Source organism: Stegodyphus dumicola, chromosome 10 (genome assembly GCF_044657685.1).
Source record: "Stegodyphus dumicola isolate Sdum_Otavi_A_Nest chromosome 10, ASM4465768v1".
NCBI classification, from domain to species: Eukaryota; Metazoa; Arthropoda; class Arachnida; order Araneae; family Eresidae; genus Stegodyphus; species Stegodyphus dumicola.
In genome coordinates, this window is record NC_140777.1 from 176,058,998 (window position 1) to 176,081,860 (window position 22,863).

At 30.2% G+C, this 22,863-nt stretch overlaps 1 protein-coding gene across 4 annotated transcripts in view; it reads right to left on the bottom strand.

The window, feature by feature from the left end:
- Positions 1-1,912: 1,912 nt before the first annotated feature.
- The window catches only part of LOC118187005 (formin-binding protein 1-like), a 193,108-nt gene continuing 172,157 nt past the window's right edge, over positions 1,913-22,863 (bottom strand). For 2 of the 4 annotated variants that reach the window (XM_085825909.1, XM_085825906.1), the window contains exons 10-15: positions 19,206-19,324; positions 18,855-18,987; positions 18,443-18,618; positions 11,006-11,163; positions 6,075-6,247; positions 1,913-3,023 (exon numbers count right to left, since the gene is read on the bottom strand). In XM_085825909.1, the coding sequence (XP_085682035.1) occupies positions 6,090-6,247; positions 11,006-11,163; positions 18,443-18,618; positions 18,855-18,987; positions 19,206-19,324 (744 nt within the window). In that variant the 3' untranslated portion in view covers positions 1,913-3,023; positions 6,075-6,089. The remainder of the gene's footprint in view (positions 3,024-6,074; positions 6,248-11,005; positions 11,164-18,442; positions 18,619-18,854; positions 18,988-19,205; positions 19,325-22,863) is intronic. The other 2 variants (XM_085825908.1, XM_085825907.1) reach the window with 2 other exon arrangements.

Below are 22,863 nucleotides of genomic sequence, written 5' to 3' on the forward strand. Positions count from 1 at the left end.
TAAAAATATTTCTGAACTGATGTAGTAAAATAGTATATATTCTTCATTTGAGTGTTTACACAGTTAAATAAATTATTTATGATGTATTATATAGTGGTGCTTTAGAGCAAACATTTTTCAGAACAAATCACATAACAGCTGAAGAATACCTGGCATAAAATTTCTTACTGAATTTGCTAGGCATATGCATAAAAACTGCACATAAATGCCATAAAAACATACACATAAATGCCATTACAAATTATTAAGAGCTAAACATGGAATTAACTTTGTTTTACTTTCTGTTTAGGTGACACATGAATTCAGAAAATGAAGGAAAGGCAAAATGAACCGAGCACAGAAAATGCATCTGTGCATAAACAAAGAAAAAGAGAAGCAAGCAAAACATTTCTTAATAGAGTGAAACTTCTCTCAGCAACCATTTGTTAAATGACCCATACTACTCAGAATATAAATAGACATCAGTATTGTTAATCACAATAACATTTTCTCAGGCAGTATCTTGAACCCAAATAAAGCTGCAAACTACACAGTATAGCAACCACCAAAATGTTACAGTAATTTACATGCTACACAAATCATTACAGTTATATTTCTAGTTCTTAATGTAACAGTAAAGTAGCTGAGAGTGAAATCAATGCATTTTGTTTGCTTCTTTAATTTAGTATTACAAAGCATATAAGAGCTACCTATTCAGTAATATGAAATTTATCACATAAACTTGCTTAGATTTTAAGTTTTCTTTTAATAATTTTTTACATTTCTACAATCTTTATGCTAATTTTTTCCTTTCCTGCTGGAGAAGATATTATTTTATGTTAAATGAAAGTTGACATGGTTCAAAAATAGTTTATTATTATTTATTTATTCATCATCATTATTTTTAATGTTACTGTTAAATAAGTTGCACTGCTTTTGAAGTAGACAGTTCCTCTCTATACATGTTTTATTTGTTTATCTTTTAGTTTCAACTTAATCTTAAGCATTTGCCCTTAAAATATCTGCAAATCAAAATATAAATGTTTCAACTTTGGTACAAATTTTAGTAAAAGTTAATGAAGATATATATGGCAGTGTGTTTCAAAGGACACTGAAAGTCTTGAATGCATGACTATTTTAATAAATGAATGTTTTTAAAATTACCAGACAAAATTCAAAACAGAAGGTTTTTAGTTTTACACAAGCTTTTTACATGGACAATCTCTTTTCTGCATTTTAAAATAATACTTTCTTCTCTCTGTATTTTAGAAAACTGAATGCAAAGTAATTCAATATTTTTTTATTGATTTACTCATCTTTGTTTAAGAATTCACTATTTATTTTGGTAATTTAATTTGTAAATTTATTAATAATAAACCAACATACCCCACCTCTACTTCAGTATTATTCAGACTCAAAAGCCCTTGAATAGGATTAATTCATTATGGAAATTGTTAAGCAACACCAGTAACTGAAAGTCATATGCCAAAAATTATAGATGTAAGAAAGGAAGTGAATGGCACTGAGTTTTTTTTTTTTTTTTTTTAGTCCCATGGAAGACTCATGAAACTGCACCTGAAAAACTATAAATTGTGCACGTATTCATTCATAATTCACACAACTATTTTAAATAATTAATAAATTAGTAAATTTCTGGCATTTCTAATACTGATGGTGTTTTTAATACTCTGCAAAAATATTTCAGTGTGTTAACATTTTGGATCAGCTTAGAATTCATTAAAATTACCTATAGAAAACAGCATTCCACATGATGACCATCATTCTAAATAGATTGCACTACTGTACTCAGTATTTTTTAAAAAATTCTAATTTGAATTAATTTTTTTTTAAAAGACCAAAATTTGGCTTCACTTTTTATATGATTAACGTTCATAAAAATGTTTTAAAATAATAATAAACATTCGATACAAAATTCGTGCATTAAGCTTTATTCAGCAAAAAAAGTATCAAAATGAATTTGGCTAAACAGCATGACCAAAGCATGCACAATTCAGGAATTTAATTATAAAGGTACAAAATTTTCTAAAATTCTGGTGAAATGTACAACCAGGAACTATAAAAACAGTCTCAATATATTCTCATTCAAAATATATGGCATATTAAAATTCAATTAAAAAAGCTATAATAAACTGACAGTTACTTGTATAACCACTTATATAAAGGCAGTCAACATTTTAAAAGGCACTAATATTATCATATCTTGCACATTGTAAAAAGATAAATTTTCTATAAAAATACATTTATAGTTCATATTACAAACTGAATTACAAAAAGAATTATTTAAAATACTTTAGCATTTAATCCCCTTTAGCTATAATAAAATTTTTAAAAATTGATAAATTATTCACAACTGCTATATTTACATTAAAAGATATTACAAAAGGACACAGTTTCTTACTGTTATTTGAAAGATGAAATGGAATATAACCTTGAGCAATAACATATAATACATACAATACAAACAAGTCACAATAATGATTGTAATGGTAAAGTTAGAAATACTGAATTCATTCAGAAAAACATTAAATTTATCACATCAGTAACACAGGAGCAAACTGCAGTACTAATATAGTCTACAGTGCTTCAAAATCATGAACAAAAAAGAAGGGGAATAATACTTCCTACAACATAGAATCTTGAGCCTGTTCTTTCAATATCACAAAAGGTGACTATATATATATACACACATATAAAAATTTTAGATGTTGAGTAACAAAACATATACATATATATGTCTGTTATACTGATTGTAAAATGAAAGACATTCAGCATATTATATGTCCAACAAGATAAAACTGAAAAGAAATATAGTCACCTCTTCAGATATATCCATTCATTATGGAAACTGTGTCATATATTTAAATAATACCTCCAATGGCTCAGCTGCTTAGCAATCTAGAAGCAATTTCAATAATATATTTAATCTCAATAATAATGTCTCTAGGCATTTAAATTCCTAAAAAGTTAAATCACAATGAAAGAACACATTAATGACTCTTCTTTCTTCATGCTGTATACTGCTTCTGAAAACAGAAAGAAAAATTTATTGCACATATATGTAAGATAAAATTCTATGTTTAATTTTTAATTAGCTCCTTAGGTCTTCTTTCTAATTTAATTACTTCCTCTTTATAGTCTAAAGCAGAGCTTAATTTCTAAACTTAGAAGTGCTAGAGCCCTATGGAAGACTGTTACGAAGGAAGGAAACAATAAATAAATAAAAATAAAAATTATTAAGTAATTAAATTAAAATTAAAGGAAATGTAAAGAGACAAATAGAAATTTAATAAATTAATTATAAATATCAAATAAAAATAAATTATCAGACCTCATCTTATTTCTGGCTTTGACTGACATTAAAATTCCACTCAAAAGCTAAGAAGTACCTTATCCGATCTCTACTTGAATTTAAGTCGATTATATATATTATGCACTATGTCAAGGATTGACAGAATGCAAAAACAATTCTTTTTCAGTACACCAATGAAAAATGATAAAATGATTAAAACGTCAGAAAGGAGAACTCTAAGAACAGTATCAGGATATGGGAGAAAAATTTAACAGAAAAATGTAGCTTTGAAAATGAAGAGAGAAGAGTTCAACACTTTCTTATTGTGCCCTGTCGATATAATTCTAGCCGCTAAGAAGAAACTTTCCCTGAATATGATCCAATAATAATGTGAGAATAAACGTAAGACTTCTCTATGCAGGTGAAAATAGTGGTCCTCCTCGAGTGGTTATATCGTTCAAAAAGTAAAAGGAGCTCTGTAGTAAGAGTTACTAGCATAGCACATGCACGATGAGGGTGGTGCCTTTTAGCCCTTTCAGAAACGAAAAATTAACCTGCTCTCATAAATTCATTGAAATTCCTGGAAAATAAGCCTTTGGTATGTGTGGGTGAGGACTCTTCATTCCTCAAAAACCTCAACCTCTGTCTAAGGGTTGCATCCGAGGGAAAGACAGGCCTGTATTTCGTAAGTTAGAATCGATATTTAAAGCATATTTATTATTAAAAAATTTTTTTGGCCGAATATTCATTTAACTTACATAAAAGAAGTGCCAGAACCCTTTTATTTAGAGCTCCAGCTAAAATTATCGTTTATCTCAAAAATTGAGAAGTACCAAAGCCGGGCTCCAGAACAATTTAAGCTTTGGTCTAAAAGTAATGAATGATATGCTTAAAATAGGATCTTAGAAAATAGCATCACTTCACAATGGATCCCTGTCACATCATTCTTATATAATGCTCGTGATGCATATATTTACATACTGATAAAAATGAAATTCAAATATTTTAATTGATTTTAATATTTACACACCAAAACCATAACTAACCAATAAAAATACAGCAGAACCATACCTTTAATACCCTAATTAAGTCTAATTTAATACCATAATCTATGCATTCTTTTTGGCCTCTCTATCCACTTACATTTGTGGTACCGACAACTACATTTGTGCTAATACAGTTGAAAGTCTGAAATCTGGACATCCAGAATGGTCTAAAATCTGGACTACAGCAACCTCTTTTTCTGTATGCTTAATCCATATGCATTTCATGTTTTTTCATAAAAAAACATGTCGAGAGTCCCGATTCTCTTAAATTCACTTTAGCACTACATAATATACCTCCATATTGAAGAAATAATTATTTACTCACATAATTTAAATAAGTCACATAAGTTTATTCAAATATATCTATATGATCAATAAAAATTTGGCTCTGTAGCCTACCTTTTCACAAGGCCATGCATCTCAAGCCATAACCATATACATACATTGTAGATTTTATGAATACTAAAAAATTTACATCCCTAATGCCAACCAAGTGAATCATTATTTATTATTTTTTGCTTTCATCACTGCATAACTATAAATATATGGCAGCTTGAGAAAAAAAAAAAAAAATTATGAATAATTGAATAAAGACAAAATGGTAACCTTTTATGTTGACATTACCATTGGCAATGATTAAAGACTTCAGCTAACTACACTGTGAAGTATTGAAGAGGAGTAATTTAACAGAAATTTCTTTTCATATGCAAAAAAGAAATTTTGTAAGTGATACTCATAGGACAAAAGATTACATTTTGTGCTGTTTAAATTGAGAAAAATTGATTTGTTATTTCAATAAGGGCAGGACCAGTAGCAGAGACAGTACGGCTGCATCGGGTAGCAGAATTTAAAGGACAACGAAATTTAGGATCCACGGAGACTGCACAAAACCATAAAATGTCCAGCCCTGGCTCTAAATAAGCCTAAAAGTATATGTTAGAATTTATTTATTTGGTATTTGGGACTCAGATAAGCATATGTTGGAAATACAAGTAAGTATAATAAATAATTAACTAATATAATTCAGGCTTAATTTCTTCAGTGTGTGATAGAAGAAAGACAAAATTTAGTGGAACACTGTGATTTTAGTTTCCAATCTCATGATACACTGTCAATAGTATATAGTGGACATTAGCTAAGCTTTATGGCCATATTTTAGCTATGAAGAATACAATACTATTGGAAATAAGGTTAGTTAGAATGCCTAGCAAAGTTAAGAATGTGATATCACTATTGTACATGAAAGTTGATGAGCTGAAATTCATCATGAAAAGCCCTTCATGATGAGTTGAAATTCCACAAAATGCGTGGAAGATATGTTTCAAGTGCTTGAAATGGAAAAAAAAAAGAAGCATCGATGTTTATTAAGAACTTCTTCATCAGTATGAGAGTGATGATGAAGCAATCTGCAATATAACATCACTGGAGATAACAGCTAGGTGCAATTTTGTCTGGAATGAAATTCTGATATGATAAGGCTAGATTAGCAGTGTATGTGGAGCTGCGCAGCAGTCAAAATTCATTTCATGCATTATCTACACACTTATCAAGCATTAGTATAAATGTACTGAAATAGATGAGGGTAATGTTGCTTACTAATATTACCGTTGTTTCAATGTTGGCAATAAATATTACTCTCTAAACTAAAAAATCAAGTTTTTTGCTGAATGCAGTAACAATACTTTAAACATTTATGACACAACAAAATGAATTTATAATTTCAAAAATAATTATCTTACTTAATAAATGATGCATCAACAGTTATTGTACAAATACGTTTCTATGTATGATGTAGGAACAAATCCTTCTTCAAAATTGCGTTTCCGGACGCGCGTCCACCCATCACCTTGATCAAGTTCAACAATATCAAATTCTTCACCTTCACACACATCAATGGAGCCTTCACTTTGTCCTTTTTAAGATAAAATAATTAATAAATATGAAACTACACTTCAAATATTCTACTGACTTAGAAAGACACATGAAAACAGTAAATATTGCAGGCATTGAACGTTATACATGCTGTTTAAATGAGGTGTTTAAGGAAGATATATAATTTGTATGTAATTTTTAATAACACACTTCCTAAAAATGTAAAAATTCATGCAATAATTTTTTAAAAAATAAACAGCATCATTTTATGAAAACACAGTCAGCATTTTGAATCAGGAGGATTCTACAAAAATTAAATATAATTTTTATTATACAATAAATATTTCGCTTTCTTTATGCACAAGAGATTAGCAGAGATATTTGAGAATGAAATCATGGACCTTTTTATATATAACTACCTAATACAAGATTTTTCATGGATAACAAAAGAACTAGAAAATGAAAGCTATCCATTTTGGATATGAATCTTTTTATGTAAAACAGCATACTCAAAAAATCTGCAGATGGCTCTTTTCCTTTTGATGAATATTTTTATTACATATTTTGTCAATTTTGTATATGAGATTAGCACTTTTGAAGAAATTAAAACATAAGTAATAGTTTATTATCTAAAATTTTACTCTAATGGGGAATATATAAGACATCATTGTTATTACCTTTCCCCTTTTTAGATAGAACTTTTTCAAGGCACTGTGATAAGACTTTTTATAAAATCAAAAATTTCATTTTAAAACTTTATAATCTATATCTAGGGTTAATAACTCAGGAAATAAAGTTATTGCCCATTACCATTAATTGGACACCAGCTTTAATGTAAGTAATTTATTTTATTATGATTTATAAAAAGAATAATTAGCCACACAGCTTCACAAAAGAATTCCTAAATTCATGTTTATAATATATCTGTAACAAAGCTGCAAAAAAAGATAGGTGCAGTTTCGTTTGGAATGAAATGCTGATATGATAAGTGGTTAGTGATTGCTTCACAGCTCCTCATGCACCGCTAATATAGTGGTGCTGGTGCATGAGATGTGCAGCAGTCAGTACTTTGCAGGGTTCATAGCCACATTTTAGTTAAAAAAATAAGCACCTATAAGCACTTTTCAAGCACATTTTAAGGAAAAAATAAGCACCTGTCTAATTACATTATACACAACTGCATAACCTTAAAAGAAAAATTAGACTTGTAATTTAAAATATGAGCAATGCAATATTTATTAAGAGAATGAGCATTCAACAATGGAAAACAATTAACTTTTTTAAAAAAATTTAAATGACAGTTCAATTTACAGAATTAGTTTACAATGAGAGGGAAAAAACTTTGCAGAACTAAATTATATTACAAAATTTAATGATGATATTTCAGTTGAAAATATAGAAAATAAATAATAATAAGCCATATTTATTGTATTCGTTTGGCACCTAATAATAAATACAATTTATTTTTCCACTCATATTAATATTTAAATAATTTAACTTAAATCAAAATTCTGAACATTTTCTAAATTTTCATTGCATGACAGTTTTTTCTTAACATATATCCCAAGCAAAGTAATTTAAGTAAAAAAGAGGCACATTTCTGAAATCAGAAGACGGGAAATTGCTTCATTCAGTCATCCTTTAGCAGCAAAAGCTTAACTAACCAGCATACTCGGAAATTCCCGAATTTTCCTGTTAGTAACTGGAAAAAGAGGAGTGGGGGAGATTGTAGCCGTTCTTTAGATTTAAATTTAGGCTAAATAAATGATTTTGACATTTCGATATGTGCATCATATAAAAACCAATGGAACTGAGAAATATTCTGCTTAGAAAGCACAGTAAAACTCTTTTAAGTGTTCATAAACAAATCTCAGACTGAACATCAAAATTAATTAATTATCAATGCAAAATACCCCAAACGTTATTGCGCAATACGTGCTAATTCTTCCATATGTGATATTACGCAATCGGAATCAACACCTGCCGGTATTCGGAGAAAGAAGAACTAAATAAAGGAAAAAAAAGAGACCAATCTGGGGTGTTTCTGATTCTAATTTTCAACAGACTGCATTAAATTTCCGGAATAGAATCAATCTTCACTTAGGTTGGGTAGACCACAAAAACTTTTAGTCCTATTCAATCCAGATTGGACAGTGACAAAAAAAAAAAAAAAAAAAAAAAGGTACGCTGCTTCAATATTAGAGATTTTTCGGAGAAAGGGGAGAACCTCCCAACTTCCGTACTGTATAATGTATTGGGGAGAGGAAAAAAAAAAAAAAAAAAAAAAAAAAATTAATTTGACTATTCGGTTACTTTCCTTTTATTTAAGCCATTCCGAATATTATTCCTTAGAAAGCTAATCTGTGTAAAAACACACCCATTTTTGGAAGTTTATCTATACTTCAGCAGTTATTGCAACTATATTATTATAAACATTCATTCATATGCTCATAATATAAGCATAACGATCATAATAAACACGAATATGAACTGACCACGCAGAACGAGAATGCAAATTATTAAAATCTTGATAGAAATTCAAACGTGTGTAGTATTTGGGTGGGAGGAAAAGAATACCGAATGTACTGGGATTTTCTACCGTTTTCGCAATTCTTTGACCAACAGAACGACGTGCACCTGTCTGTACTCTCGCGCGCACCATACGTTAATGCAGAGAAAGGGGGAAAAGCAATTTCCAGGTGTATGATTCACCATTTAATGTTGCATATAAGGAAGAAAAGTTGTTTATTAAGTTTCGGCTTTGGTACCGTAAAAAAAATGCGCATTCATTAAAAAACAAAGGATTTAAAAAAAAAAAAAAAAAAAAAAAAAAAAAAAAAAAGCACAAGCAAAAAATAAGCACTAAAAACAAAAAAATAAGGGCTTTAAAGAAAAAGTAAAGCACCTATAAGGGCCTTTATATTTTATTTTCAAATATAAGGACTTATAAGCACTTGTAAGGACCGCTACGAACCCTGGTACTTTGTTTACTTCATATACAATACAATATAAGCTACATCTGTTGCAATATTTCGAGCTGAACACATGAAAAACCTACTAATGTTCAGTGGTTTCATTGATTTGGAATCTCATAATAAGCTCTATCACACAGAAAAGAATACTTCAGTTTTTTCCAGATGTATTAAAACATTTCATAACATGGAATATAAATTATTTAATTATCATTTGCTGTCAAGAAATGAGACTTTACTAGCTGTTACAAAAAGATAAGCATGTAGAAACTTTACCATATCACAAAGAATTCATGTAACTAAAAACTATAATCCCAAGAATAATTTTGTTAATGATAATTTATAAATTTTAAATGAATATATCTTCAGGTATATTCACAACCAAGCCAGAAATTCACTGAAATAAAATTGCAAAATGTATTTAGTATCTAAAAAGAATTAAAGTGATAGAATTTAAACTTGATCTTCTAGTAAAATATTCATAATAAAGAAGACATTTAACCTATTATTTTTTAAATTTTAATTAATCAAAGTACATGATGAGCACATAATTTATAATTTCATGGAAAAGACACAATAGTTCAGAAGAGTATATTCTAATTTTGGATATTCCAGTAATCAATCCCCAAATAATATTCAGCTCAATAATTAATTTCAAATAAGAAAGAATTGCCGTCATGCAATATTTTATTTTCCAAATGAAAGTATTTCATGAGAGTAGTTTTAATCTTCTACAATTTTTCATGCGGAATAAATTTACAGTTTGGCTGCTTTCTTCAGTTCCAATATTCTTCAAAAATGAAACTTAACTTGTGCTTTATTAAAACTATATAATTATTCTTCTTTTTTTCCTTTCCCTTTTTTAAAGAGCTACATTTTAAATAGTTTATGAACTATTTCATTGCACAATCAAGATATACATTTTATTACACTAATCAATTATTAACTATTGTTGGCGCATTTTTACGCCAACGAATTATGCCAAATCATCGCCTCCTACAATTGAGGCAGCAGACTTAAAAAAAAAGAAAGCTAACAAGTTTTGACGTGAGCAATTACTTGTAACCAAAGCTCAAAATTAAATTGTATTTTGCTTCACTGTAAATATTAGTATATGATGTGATGTTTTTCTAAATAAAATAATAATAATAATAATAATAATAATAATAATAATAATAATAATAATTAAAAAAAAAAAAAATAAATAAAAAAAGAAAAGAAGAACAGTGAAGCTGGTTTGTCACTAAAGTTTATTCAACTATAGTATATTTCAATTATATTATTTTTCAAAATTTCAACAGTACAATTCAATAATTTTCAATAACCATAGGAATATTTTTCAAACTGTAAAAAAATCATTTCTTTTTCTATTACTATTATAGTTTAAAACTAGTTTGTAAGAAGTGTTCCTTCTCTAGGATTTTCTTCTGTATTGAAATTCCGTAGCTAAACAATTAAAATGCATTAAATTGGAAACATGTTATGTTTTACAATGCAGATTTAGCTGGTAATATTAAGGGTAGCTTTGTTTACTAAACATAAACCTATTTGAAAAGTTTTTTTATGAATAAAAATGAAGTATCTGAGGTTGAAAGGTTTCATTTTATCAACATCTAAAAAGATATCAACTATAACTATTATTTTCTCATTTCAGCACAGCAAATTATGTTGGATACAACCAATATACAAGAAAATGAATCTTTAATAAATGATAGTATGTTTATAAAGTTTTTTATCTCTTCATATTTATGTAAAAATGAATACAGGTACATACACTTTGAAAAATATAAGTGCAAAGACTACCAAAGCATTAAAAAAAAATTTACCTGTAAATGGATACAAGGCTTTTCCAGTCCCTAGTACTGCATCGAATTCATCATTATACTCATATTCATGCTCAAATTCTGGATCAGGATAACAATCGACATCATCAGTAATGCTTGGTTGGCTTGTTCCAATACCGCTCTCAGGGCTGTTAGAAAACCTAAGTATTATGCCACTCATTATTTTAAAAAGTACATAACACAATTCCGTGCAAGCAAAAAGTTAAAGTTTTTTTTTTTTTCCAGAGTTTAATGTTACAAATCAATTCAATTTTCCACAATATATCAGTAAAAATCATTTCCTATCAAAGATGAGCTGTCCTGACAGGTCATTATGTATTCTCCTGATAGGTAACAAATAGGGTCTCGAAAATATAATGCAAGACATAAATGCTAGGGCAGGAATGGTCCACAAGCCAATCGCAAAGCAATTTTGTATTCATCATGGCCAACAGAAGACAATTTCAACATGGAAATAGAACTTAGTCATGACTGATAGAAACAGATGGTTGTGGCTACTTCAGTATTATAGTGGTAACACTGCATTAGCATTCTAGAAAAAGAGGTCAATATTTCTTAACACTACTTTAGTGCAAAAATTCCCGATAGAGTGTTAGAGGTTGCCATACAAATTTTTATATTCACCATATTATTTTTTAAAACTAGCTGCTCAAGCAGCCAGCTAAAACCCCCTAAAAAAGTTTTCAAATTTTAATGATCACCCAAAAGGGTTTATTAAGGTTTTTTACACTCTTGTTGCAGTCTACTAGTCCGTTCGTGTACTCACTCCTGCTAACCTTTTTATTCTTTATAACTTTATTATTAAACATTGTTTTCTTCCCACTTATGCCACAAACAGTTCAACAATAAAATCACAAAATTCTTTAAAGCCGAAGAGTAGCAAATGTTTAAAATTCCCAATGCAATGTCAAATTTGGCATACATTTTAGTATTTTTTTCAGTCTTTTTTCAATTCATTATAACAATATTCAGTTTTCTAAGTATGATGGCTAACCAAAAGATTTGTCTTTTTATGTGTTAAATTATTCTTTGCACTTATGCCATAAAAAAAAAAAAAAAAAAGGGGAGTTCCCAACAGACAATATTGCATACTGGAGATAAAAATGTTTTATTCTGTACAGTGTTGCACTGCTCAGTTTCAAATTGTTGAGTTTGTTAATCAAAAATTCATTACAATTTTACAATACAAAATAAAGAATAAAAGAAATTAAAAATTGGACTTCCAAATGCACATGTATGGGTGGAGGACTATGTTATTCAAAATGCTTTCACATTTGCACCCCATAAAATTCAATTCAATAGTAAAATCACAAAATATTTAATAACAGCATATCTTTAAAATTCCCGATAGAGTGTTAGAGGTTGCCATAAAAATTTTTATATTCGCCATATTATTTTTTAAAACTAGCTGCTCAAGCTGCCAGCCACCTAAAATAGTTATCATTAAAGGGAAAGTATATAATGATTTTAATGACTTCATCTAGTGCAATTTAATAAAAATATTGAATATTTCTAATAAAACATATCATGATTTTAATATGTTTATTGAAATTTGTCACATTAAAAACGTAGGAAAAAATATTAAGAATGATTTTTATTGCTTTTAAATCACTTAACTTCTTACTCAATAACCTCCCAGATTTAATTGGATAGCACCTTAGGCTTCCCTGAATGGCAACAAGCTGAAACATGGAATATAAAAGTTCATTAAAGTTTTACAAAATATAAAATAAATAAAAAAAGAAATTAAAAATTCATTCTTACAGGTGCACATGTTTAAGTGGGGGACTACATTATTCAAAATTTGATTACTCTTGTTCTGATGTTACTGTGCAGCAAGTGAGATAAGTTACAACAACAGATTCTTCATTATTTAATTTCTTTAAAAAATAATACCTAGTGATAATACTTAGTGGCAACAATTTGAAAAGTGATATGCCATTTTATAGTTAAACGATGCAAAATCCCATTTCGAGGATCATAACCCCTTTTGGGTTGAAAATGACTTCGAATTTTTATGAAAAATGGGAATTTGATTATTTTCTTTCAATGATGAGTGATAAATGTTTTTGCTTAATATGGAAAGCCACTGTAGTTGTTACTAAAGAAGGTAATTACTAAAAAAGGTAACTATATGAATTATTTAATGATGGGAACAACCAAAACAAACTTAAAAACAAAAATCACAAGCTTGAGCATGTCAACAATATGCAGTGCCTATGTAAACAATGGACGATGCATATCTGAGTATCAAAGAGAGGGGGAAGAGGAGAAGAAACCTGCCCCCATTAACAAGTTCAGTTCAATACAAAATCAATGTCAGTACAGTTTTTCAAGTTTGAAGATGGGAAAGGATTTTTGAAAGTTTTTCTTTTTTTAAAACTAGGATTCATATTCTAAGAGGTTTGTTAAAGTAATATCTGCTGTGCATAATGCCATATGCCATACACTGCTATTGTCTTTTTTCAGATACATCATCCTTGACACACTTCACAATTCTTGGGGGGGGGATACTGAAATGTGAATATGTGAAACATATTTTATTAACCATTTCATTAAATTATATGAATTCATATTCCTGTTTGAGAGTATGATTCAAATTTATTCTTGTAGCCTGTTATATACATTAAAAAAAAATTCTGAAGCATTGCTCTTCACCACATATTATATTCAGATTAAAACAAAATTACACAAGTCCCAATTTCTATAATTTTTATATTTTTAGTTTTAATCAAACTCTAGCTTATTCACATGCAGTCACTTTGATTTTTGAGATGAAGTTACCCCCTTACTGAGGTGCAGATGCATTCTCCTAAAGTCAATCTTATTATATTTGGAAATTTATGTTAGGCTATATAGGGTGTATCAGTACAGCATCGGCAAAATTTCAGGAGAGATAGCGTACACCTAGATGATGAGAAATCATACAGGAATGCAGGTCGGAAACGCTTTCCTGGTGCGGTACTGACGACACAAAAATCAAGAAAGGACACAAATGGGGTGAGAAAACATGTTTATTACTCGTAGTACAACAAAAACAAAGAAAAAAACAACATAAAGAGACAATGATCATCATCAAAGAATGTGTTCGAAATTACGAGCCAGACTGTGATGCAGGAACTGCGTCATGCATCTCCCAGTCATGATTCATATCTTCCATGCGGAAATGCGAAGCCTGCATCATGGTCTAGGCTCGTAATTTCAAACACTTTCTTTAATGACGATCGATAGTTTGTTTTTGTTTTTATTTGTAGATTTCTGCTGTACTAAACATAATAAAACATGTTTTGTCTCAGTGTTAGTATCCTTCCTTTGTTCCTTTTTGTGTCGTCACTACCACGACAGGAAAACATTTCCGACCATGCATTGCTATGTGATTTTCCATCGTCTAGGTGTACTCTATCTCTCCCGAAAGTTTATCAACTGATACACCCTGTATAAGTTTATTCAATGAAACAAGAATAGATCTAACCGTAATTTTTTTTCAATATTTTACAAAACTGTTACGGACATTTAACATACTATACCAGCCCAACAGAAGGGTTTTTTTTTTTTTTTTTTCAGATTTTCAAACAATACAGACCTTTTTGCAATGTTTTATTCACTTTCGTTTTTTAGATAACTTAATTAACATTTATTGAACATATATAGAATATAAAGAAGAAGAAGAATTCAAGATGCTTCTTGATCAGACCAGCAGCTGTTTATGAACCGACATCAAGCTACATAAAAAATAGTCATGTCATTTAATATCATTTCTCTGTTTTATCCTCACATAATATTGTCTTGGATACTCAATTTTTTAAATTTTACTATCTACTAAATGGCATGTTTTACCGTTAAATATTAGCATAATTATAGAGATTTATTTTGCAACTGCTGTTTCATTTTATATGTATTACAACATAAACTTGGTTTGCATGCATATATGCACCAGAATTGAGCCTTACTCTTTATTAATTTAAAATCACTTTCTGATATTACAATTAACCATAAACATGTAAGGTATGAGGACTTTTAACAAAATACATTTTTTTCACAAGCTGGTAACTTCCACCAAATATTTCATTTCAGGATCAGAATTGTACATTTTTTACACGAGATCATATGCATGTAATAGTGAAGAACATCACATAATACTTCAGATTTAATATTCAGACAGCTGTTCATTTTGAGCAACTACACTGCTTAGAAAAGGAAGTTATTTCTTGTAGATCCTGTATTATTGGACTGATAATATGGAGTATTCAGAAAGTTACTATGCACTTTTAGTTACAACTTCTTTCTACCTTTTGTATTTTCAAGTTACTTCTGTATAGCCTAATTTTAATAAAATGAATATTCCTAGATGCATATACAAAACATATATTTAGTTTATTGAATTTAGGCAAAACGCTTGAAAACTATCAGCTTTATTCCTGCTTCAATCTGGTTGCTCTAAGGGAATTCAAGAATCTCTTATCTCTCTGCCTTACCTACAGAATCTTGAGAGTATTTTTGGTTTGATAGATTTAGAGTAACCTCAAGCTACAAAGACACTATACTCACAAATGTCCATACCTTATCCAGGATCTAAACCTGAATCCAACTTATAAGAATTCTTATGGCCCTATCACTTCTATGGACGTGCGCGCTTACCCGGGACAATTCCGAGAAACGAGATTTTAGTAGCACGGCTTTAAGCGAACATGTCTCGGCTACGAGCAACATTTTAAAACTTGTTCGAAAATATTCCGGCTGGGGACGTGTTTCTCGAACGTTCAACCAATTAGACCAAAGTTTTGCTTCTGAAGGATAACGGGTAACTTTCAATATGGCGATGGCTTTCACTGTGAAGTCATGGACGGTGGAAATAGATGCCGATTTAATTATTGCTGTTTTGTTGTAATACAACTGCCTGAGTCATTTTTTAAATGTGTATATATTCATTAAATATATAATCGTGGAAATTTCAGAGTTGACAGTATTTTACAACATTCTTGCAGTTCGGATTTGTTTACAAATTGTTCGTTGCCAAAAGTTCGCCAAATTTGTCATATTTCGTGCTGATCGTGTATTATCACTGTTACATAATAGAATTTTATCTCTTAAATTTAAGTTGAATAATATTTTAAAATCCGTTTGTATATGCGTGGCTTTTCTCCTAATTACTTATCTTTTAAATTGTTAATTGCATACTCCGTGACACATTTTAAACAGCATAAGATGCATAAAAAAAGAAAAGCATAGCTTATGTAATAATGAGAATACTCATTAAATTTGTCTATTATTTTCATGTTATTAATGAAATAATTTTTGGATTATAAATACATTAGAAACTATACTTTTATTGTAAATGCTACATATTGAAACACTGGAAATTTATGGTTTTATTATTATGCATGATGAAAAACATTTGTATATACATTCATTAATATAAATCTTATTCATTACATTAATACTAATATATATTAACAACTTCTAAACCATCGCATCTCTCTATCTGTATGTAAATATATGACTTATTAGATATGTATATATATGTATGTATGAATACAAAAATGAACATTGACAAGAAGTTTATTTTAAGTTGCTTTTAATTCAGATAACGATATGTAATTGGCAGCAACTATAGTTATCAGTTCTTTGCAAATTATTATGGGTATGTAATAATCAGTTGAAAAATAACTGATGAGTATTTGAGTACTAAAGAGTGTACACATTTTGTTATTGGGTTAATTCATAATTATATCATATGTATTATCTACGTAATAAAAACATGACTACTAAATAATAAGAAATGTAACAGCTGTGCACTTGATTACTTAAAACAGTGCACAACTGATTATCACGTTCATGTCTGTTTACATAATGAATTGCACGGGCCTACTAGTGGCCGAAGCGTAGTTGAACACTGGTAGTTCTGTGTCAGGTTAGAATGCCACGAATGGGCTGGCTACATGACATTTCCTTGGTTTGCCCCATTTGTAACTGGTATACGAGCCAGCTTAAAAAAATCTTCTACAAAGGGATCCCTCCTGTTAGGCAGATATCCCTCGAGGCTTTGCCGTAATCACATAAAATAAACTCATGATGTGCACCACCTAATTTCTAGAGTTGGCATAATTAATGTGTTTTAGGTGTATTACCAAGTGTTCTATGGGACAGTAAACAACTCGCACATGTTTGATTACTCATGTATTCATATGCTTTATCTGATCTTCATTTTGTTGAATAATATCTGCTGGCTGTGAGGATGTAAATATCAGCCATATAGACATTTGTCATAAAAGTTCTTTTTTTTTTTTTTTTTTTTTGTCTATGAGCCATAAAGTTAGTCAAGGTCAGAAGGTGGTCACCAGGTCACAAATTTTCCAGTGAGCCATCAAATTTTCATTGCAATGCAGACAACAGAAAATACACATAAATAATGTCTGATAAATAGACTTATCCAGCACATGTTGTAAACTATTTTTAGTGTATACAGAATTTGGCTATTACTGATGTAATTGATTACTATAACCAGAAGTGTGTTTATCTGTTGCTTGAAGTGCCAGAGTGAAGATCAAAGTGATTAACTTAATAGCAATCACCTTTCTATTATCTTCCATTACTAAAGTTTAAAATGAAAAGTGTGTGAGCGATACAAAACAACACGAAGAAGCAAATGTCACTTGAAAGGAAACGTCACTTTCGCCAATCTGAGCGATAACAGATTCTTGTTTAGCTTTCAGCCTGTTTACCAAGTGAAGATGGTAACCCTATTTCGCCAAAGGGCGTTTCTCAGAACTGTTGCTGCAAACGTTTTGTTCCAGCAACAAATATCGTATGTGATAAGAGTTTTAAACTTTCACCTACAACTAGATATATGAATAGTGACATCAAAGACTCACTATGCTGGGCATGATTTATCTTTACATGACCATAAAATTGTAGTGTGGATGGTACTATTCATATGATGCACTGTTTACCTTTTATTCTTTGAGAGCAAGATAAAGCATGTCATTTATTGTCCAATACTCTGCCTTTTGCAAGAAGGCTATTTTATAGGCCTATGTGCAAATATAGAAATTGTCTATCACTGTTTTTTAAGAAGGCACTACTATGCATACAGCTAACAAACTCTAACTTCCCTCACTCTCCATACTTATTCCATCATACCTTTTTTTTTGGGGGGGGGAGGGAGGAATAGGAAAATCTGCCATTTGCTGTGACCCTCCACAAATGCTTAATAAACTAAAACTGCTAAAAAATTGCATATCAGGAACATTTCACCAGCAGATCTGTAGAAAAATTTATGCCAATATGAGTGTTTGGGACTATCAGTTTCAATAACATTTATAAAGCATCCATAACAGTTCATGGTTTCTTCACCTAAACCCCATATTTTAATCAATTTAAACAATTACGAATCGAAAAATGAGGGAAAGAAACACTAACCCATGCATTTGCTGTGGAGTATTTGGAGCAGATATTTTGTAATTAATGTTGCCATTGGGATTACACACACTGGAATCTGATGCACTTCGTGAAAGTGAATCTTCAGAAAGACTATTTCTGTGTTCTCGACTTAAACTCAACCCACTTCCATGACCTTCAGCTTCCAACATATAACCCTATGGGAAAAGGAAAAGGGGGAAAAATACATATATAAATTTTGCATCCTTCTTTCATTACTTAAAAAAGAACATCCATACATATTACTTTATACATAAATAATCTAATGATACCGATCTACACACATAATTGCACCTAGCACAGCATGCAGTACCAACTTTTTACACATAAAGAAACTCAAAAATTAAAATGGCATCTATATCACTAACAATTAAACAAACAAATTACAACAAACCTGAAACTTTTGTAGCTCATTTTGTAATTTTTCTAATTTTAAGCCATTGTCTGCTAACTGTCCATCTACAGAAGCAGGATCTCCCATAGCTGAATTTTGTTCATATACTCCTTTCATTTTCATGAGTGCATCTCTGATTTAAAATAAACAGATAAAAATGTTTGTATTCATTTATACATTTATCAGTAGTGTTCAAACAAATCAGTGTTCAACATTCATTTATACATTAATCAGCACTTCAGTTGTACACAATAAAAAAACAAAGCAAATTGGAGAAATAAACTTTCAAAACAATGCATATTCAGAGATTAATATCAGGACAATTTAGTCTACCTGAAAAATTTTTCTTACCTTGCCTGTGTTTCTTGGTGTATTTTAGATTTTATTTCATCTATTTTTTGCTGCAGTTTCTTTTTTCTCTGTTGAGGTGGTAAGTCACTATAGTCCTCCTTTATTTCATCAACGGTGTTCTTAAAAATAATAGTAATAAATAAATAAACAAAAAGTGCTACATTTAAGTCTTTAAAGATCAAACTAAATCTAACCTTTATTTAACTCTTGATTTTTATTTATTTTTGTTGATAAGTAATAAAAGATTATTTCTTCTAGGCATAAATTTTTCACAGATAAAATTATTTCATAATATGATTAGAATAGGTTTTCATTTACAACAATTCACATGATTATTTGCAAAAGCATTACTTTCCTTTCAAACAATCTTAAAAGTTTCTTGAAAATAAATTTATACAGTCAAAAGTCGTTAATCCGGACTCGTCGGGACTTCGGCGATTCCGGATTATCGATTTTTCCGGATTATAGATCATCAGTTTAAATCTGGTAAGATGGCATGCAGAAATTACAAAATTAAAAATATAAAACCGTAATTTATGAAATAAAGAACAATTATGAACTAAAGGGTATCAAAATTTACAAAAAGAAAAAGCTTAATATTTATTTGTTTACTTTATTAAACATTTCCTTCAACGTAAGTTGCTTCGTTTCATGTGATAATACTTTCTCTTTAATTCTATTAAACAGACATAATTTCTTGTTTAGTTACAAAGTTCCGCTGTATAAGTCCTATAATTGCTGTGTTGAGAATACCGACTAATTTGTCAATCGAAATATTTTCATTTTCAATAACCTCTGGGTCACTTTTTTCACTATCGGAAGCGAATTATAATGACGAGGAACTTGATTTAAATCATATCAAAGACGGAGATGAAATACTACACTTAGTATGGAATTATAAACCAAATAAAATAAAAACATCTGCCCTGAAGATAAGGATAGTGCTGACAGATCAACTTCCAATTCGCGGCGTGAAATTGATAAACAGATTTCGGATTTCAAAACATACTTTCGCTTTGTAGATACAAATTAGATATTAGTAAATATATATCGGAAATTCTATTTGACATAATCTTTCTAATCTATCATAATTTAATAATGACGTTTCTGCCCCCCTCCCTCTGCCGCAGAGCAGCGTGAAATTGATAAACAGATTTCGGATTTCAAAACATACTTTCGCTTTATAGTAAATATATATCGGAAATTCAATTTGACATAATCGAAAGTTCAAGCTTACTTTTATAAAATTGCTCTAACAGTCTGCAAAAAATAATAAGCCGGATCCAATTCGAAGATTAAGGAACAACGCAATCTGCAACATTAACTGAATTAGATAACTTTAGCTTAGCGTATTACTTCGTTACACATTAAACGCGTATGCGCACAAACATATTCGCAGCCGTAAGTCTTACGCGCTCTCGTAAACGCCTGTGCGCATGCGTAAATGCGACGCATGCGCAGAAAGTTTGTAGCTTTGAGGTCTGGATTATGGGTGTCCGAATTAACGACTTTTGACTGTATTATTGCAGCATGAAACAAATGAAAATAGACTCATGCAAGGCAAAAGCTTTTTTGAGATTACACAACACCTGAACATTGTGAAAACAATTCAGTTACACTGCTTATGAAATTATTTCAGTGGAATAAATTAGAAAGGACACTACCAAATCACCTGCAGATTCTATACCCATTTTCATCCTATTATAGTAAATATTACTCATTTTGTAAAAATTTGTTTTGGTTGTATTTGTATGCATAGATATGATTTCCATTGAGAAACGACACTTCCTTTAATAAAACTAGTTCTACATTTTCCATATTAATAGAATATTCAATTAAATCTTGATATTCATGCATTTTTTTTATATACTATATTTAACATTAATGACTAAAAAGAATAAAGACACAATATTTTAAAATATAAATTAAAATTTTAAAAATTAATTAGTACAGTTATTAATATATAGCCCACAAATACTGAACTCTAAAATAAGATTTAAAACATACAGCAAATCTGCCTAAAAAAAAAAAAAGGAGAGAGAAAATAATCAAGATTCAGAGAATGCAAAAACTTCTAGTGAGAACAAGTGGCTACAGCATGAGTCGTTAGTTCACTGCAATTTGTTCTTGCGTTTGCAGTGATCAGTTAACCAACCAGAAACTAGTGATCTGCATTCTTTTATATTTCAACTTCTTCACTGTCATCAGCTGTCCAATTGGTACAGTGGTCAGCAAGCCTGACTGCCACAGCAATGGGCCCAGGTTTGAATCCCAGAGAAGGCATGTTTGCAGCTGTCTGTCCCTTCATAAGAGGCAATGGTGGCCATCGATTATGTACTTCCATAATGAAATGGCCACCCCTTCTGGCACAAGTCTAATAATGGCTATTAAAAAAAGTGCCCGGTCATTAAAAAACTTATTTACTATCTCATTTCTTAGAGACAAATGCATGATTTCTAATGAAATCAATTGATCTTAGTTTATTGTTAGCAAAAGCAGTGAATAACCACTGTCTAAAAATGAAGTTCTCAGTCAAGGAGGTATTTCCCTCTGCAAGGCAAGAATTTCATAGTTTCAAGGGAGAATGCAGTCAGCCTGATTCCACCTGCTTACTTGCTGCACCATTAAAAAATAATTGAAATATATATATATGTAATATATTTAGGAGCAGGAATTTTGATGTCGTAGAATTTAAAAACGCCGAATCACAATGAGTAAGAAATTTGGCAGTCAAGGTATAGTTAATTTAAATTTTTATTGCAGTAAACATGTTGTGGCCACAATGAAGTTGGCACATTAATTGTACCTATTACTAGAGGTTTTCCTTTTTGATAAATTTGCAGTAAGATAGTAGGAGCAGACAGACAAAATGCAGCTAGGCCAAAGCGTCAAAAGCAAGTGCGTAATGTTCAGGATGAAATCTCAAGTCAGACTGAGTTAGTTTCGGTTTTCAAAGCATTTCGATTGGACAGTTAATACTGCTGTGAAATTACCATTGGCTGGTTGAGTTCTAGCTCCATCCACATCACCATAACTATGCAAGAACCATATGACATAGAACAGTCTCGAAATGGCGCAGTGCAGAGAAAGGTCACTATTTTTAGAACAGAGAAGGGAAATTTATGTTGCTAATTTTATTCCTTATATATTCTTTATTTTTCTTACATATATATGTAAGATAAAAATGTATGAATCAGAATTATAATATAACTATAAACATTAATTCTTCCTCTCTATTCTAAAATCGTAATAACTTATCTGCATTGCGTCATTCAAATTAATCATGCGATCTTGCGTAACCGTTAATACCAGATGCCTCTTGACCACCAATCACCGAATTGTAAACCAAAACTTTTCTCTTCGCGTGCTTCCATTTTTCATAACTACGCACTTCAGCTTTTGCTCTCTACTGTGCTAAGATGTAATTTCGCTGGATTGTTTTCTATCCCAACAATATCAAAAATGTAAATCTTCTGTGGAAAGGCACGACTAGAGTGCCAAATGATTGTGGCTACAAATATCAATTGGAAATAAAAATGGAATTAAAACTGTCTCGACTGCCAAGTTCTTTAGATATTACCAAGTTAGCATTACTAGCATACTGCGCTATCAAAATTCTTCTTCAATATCTCGCATCGACACTGCTCCGGCTTTTCCT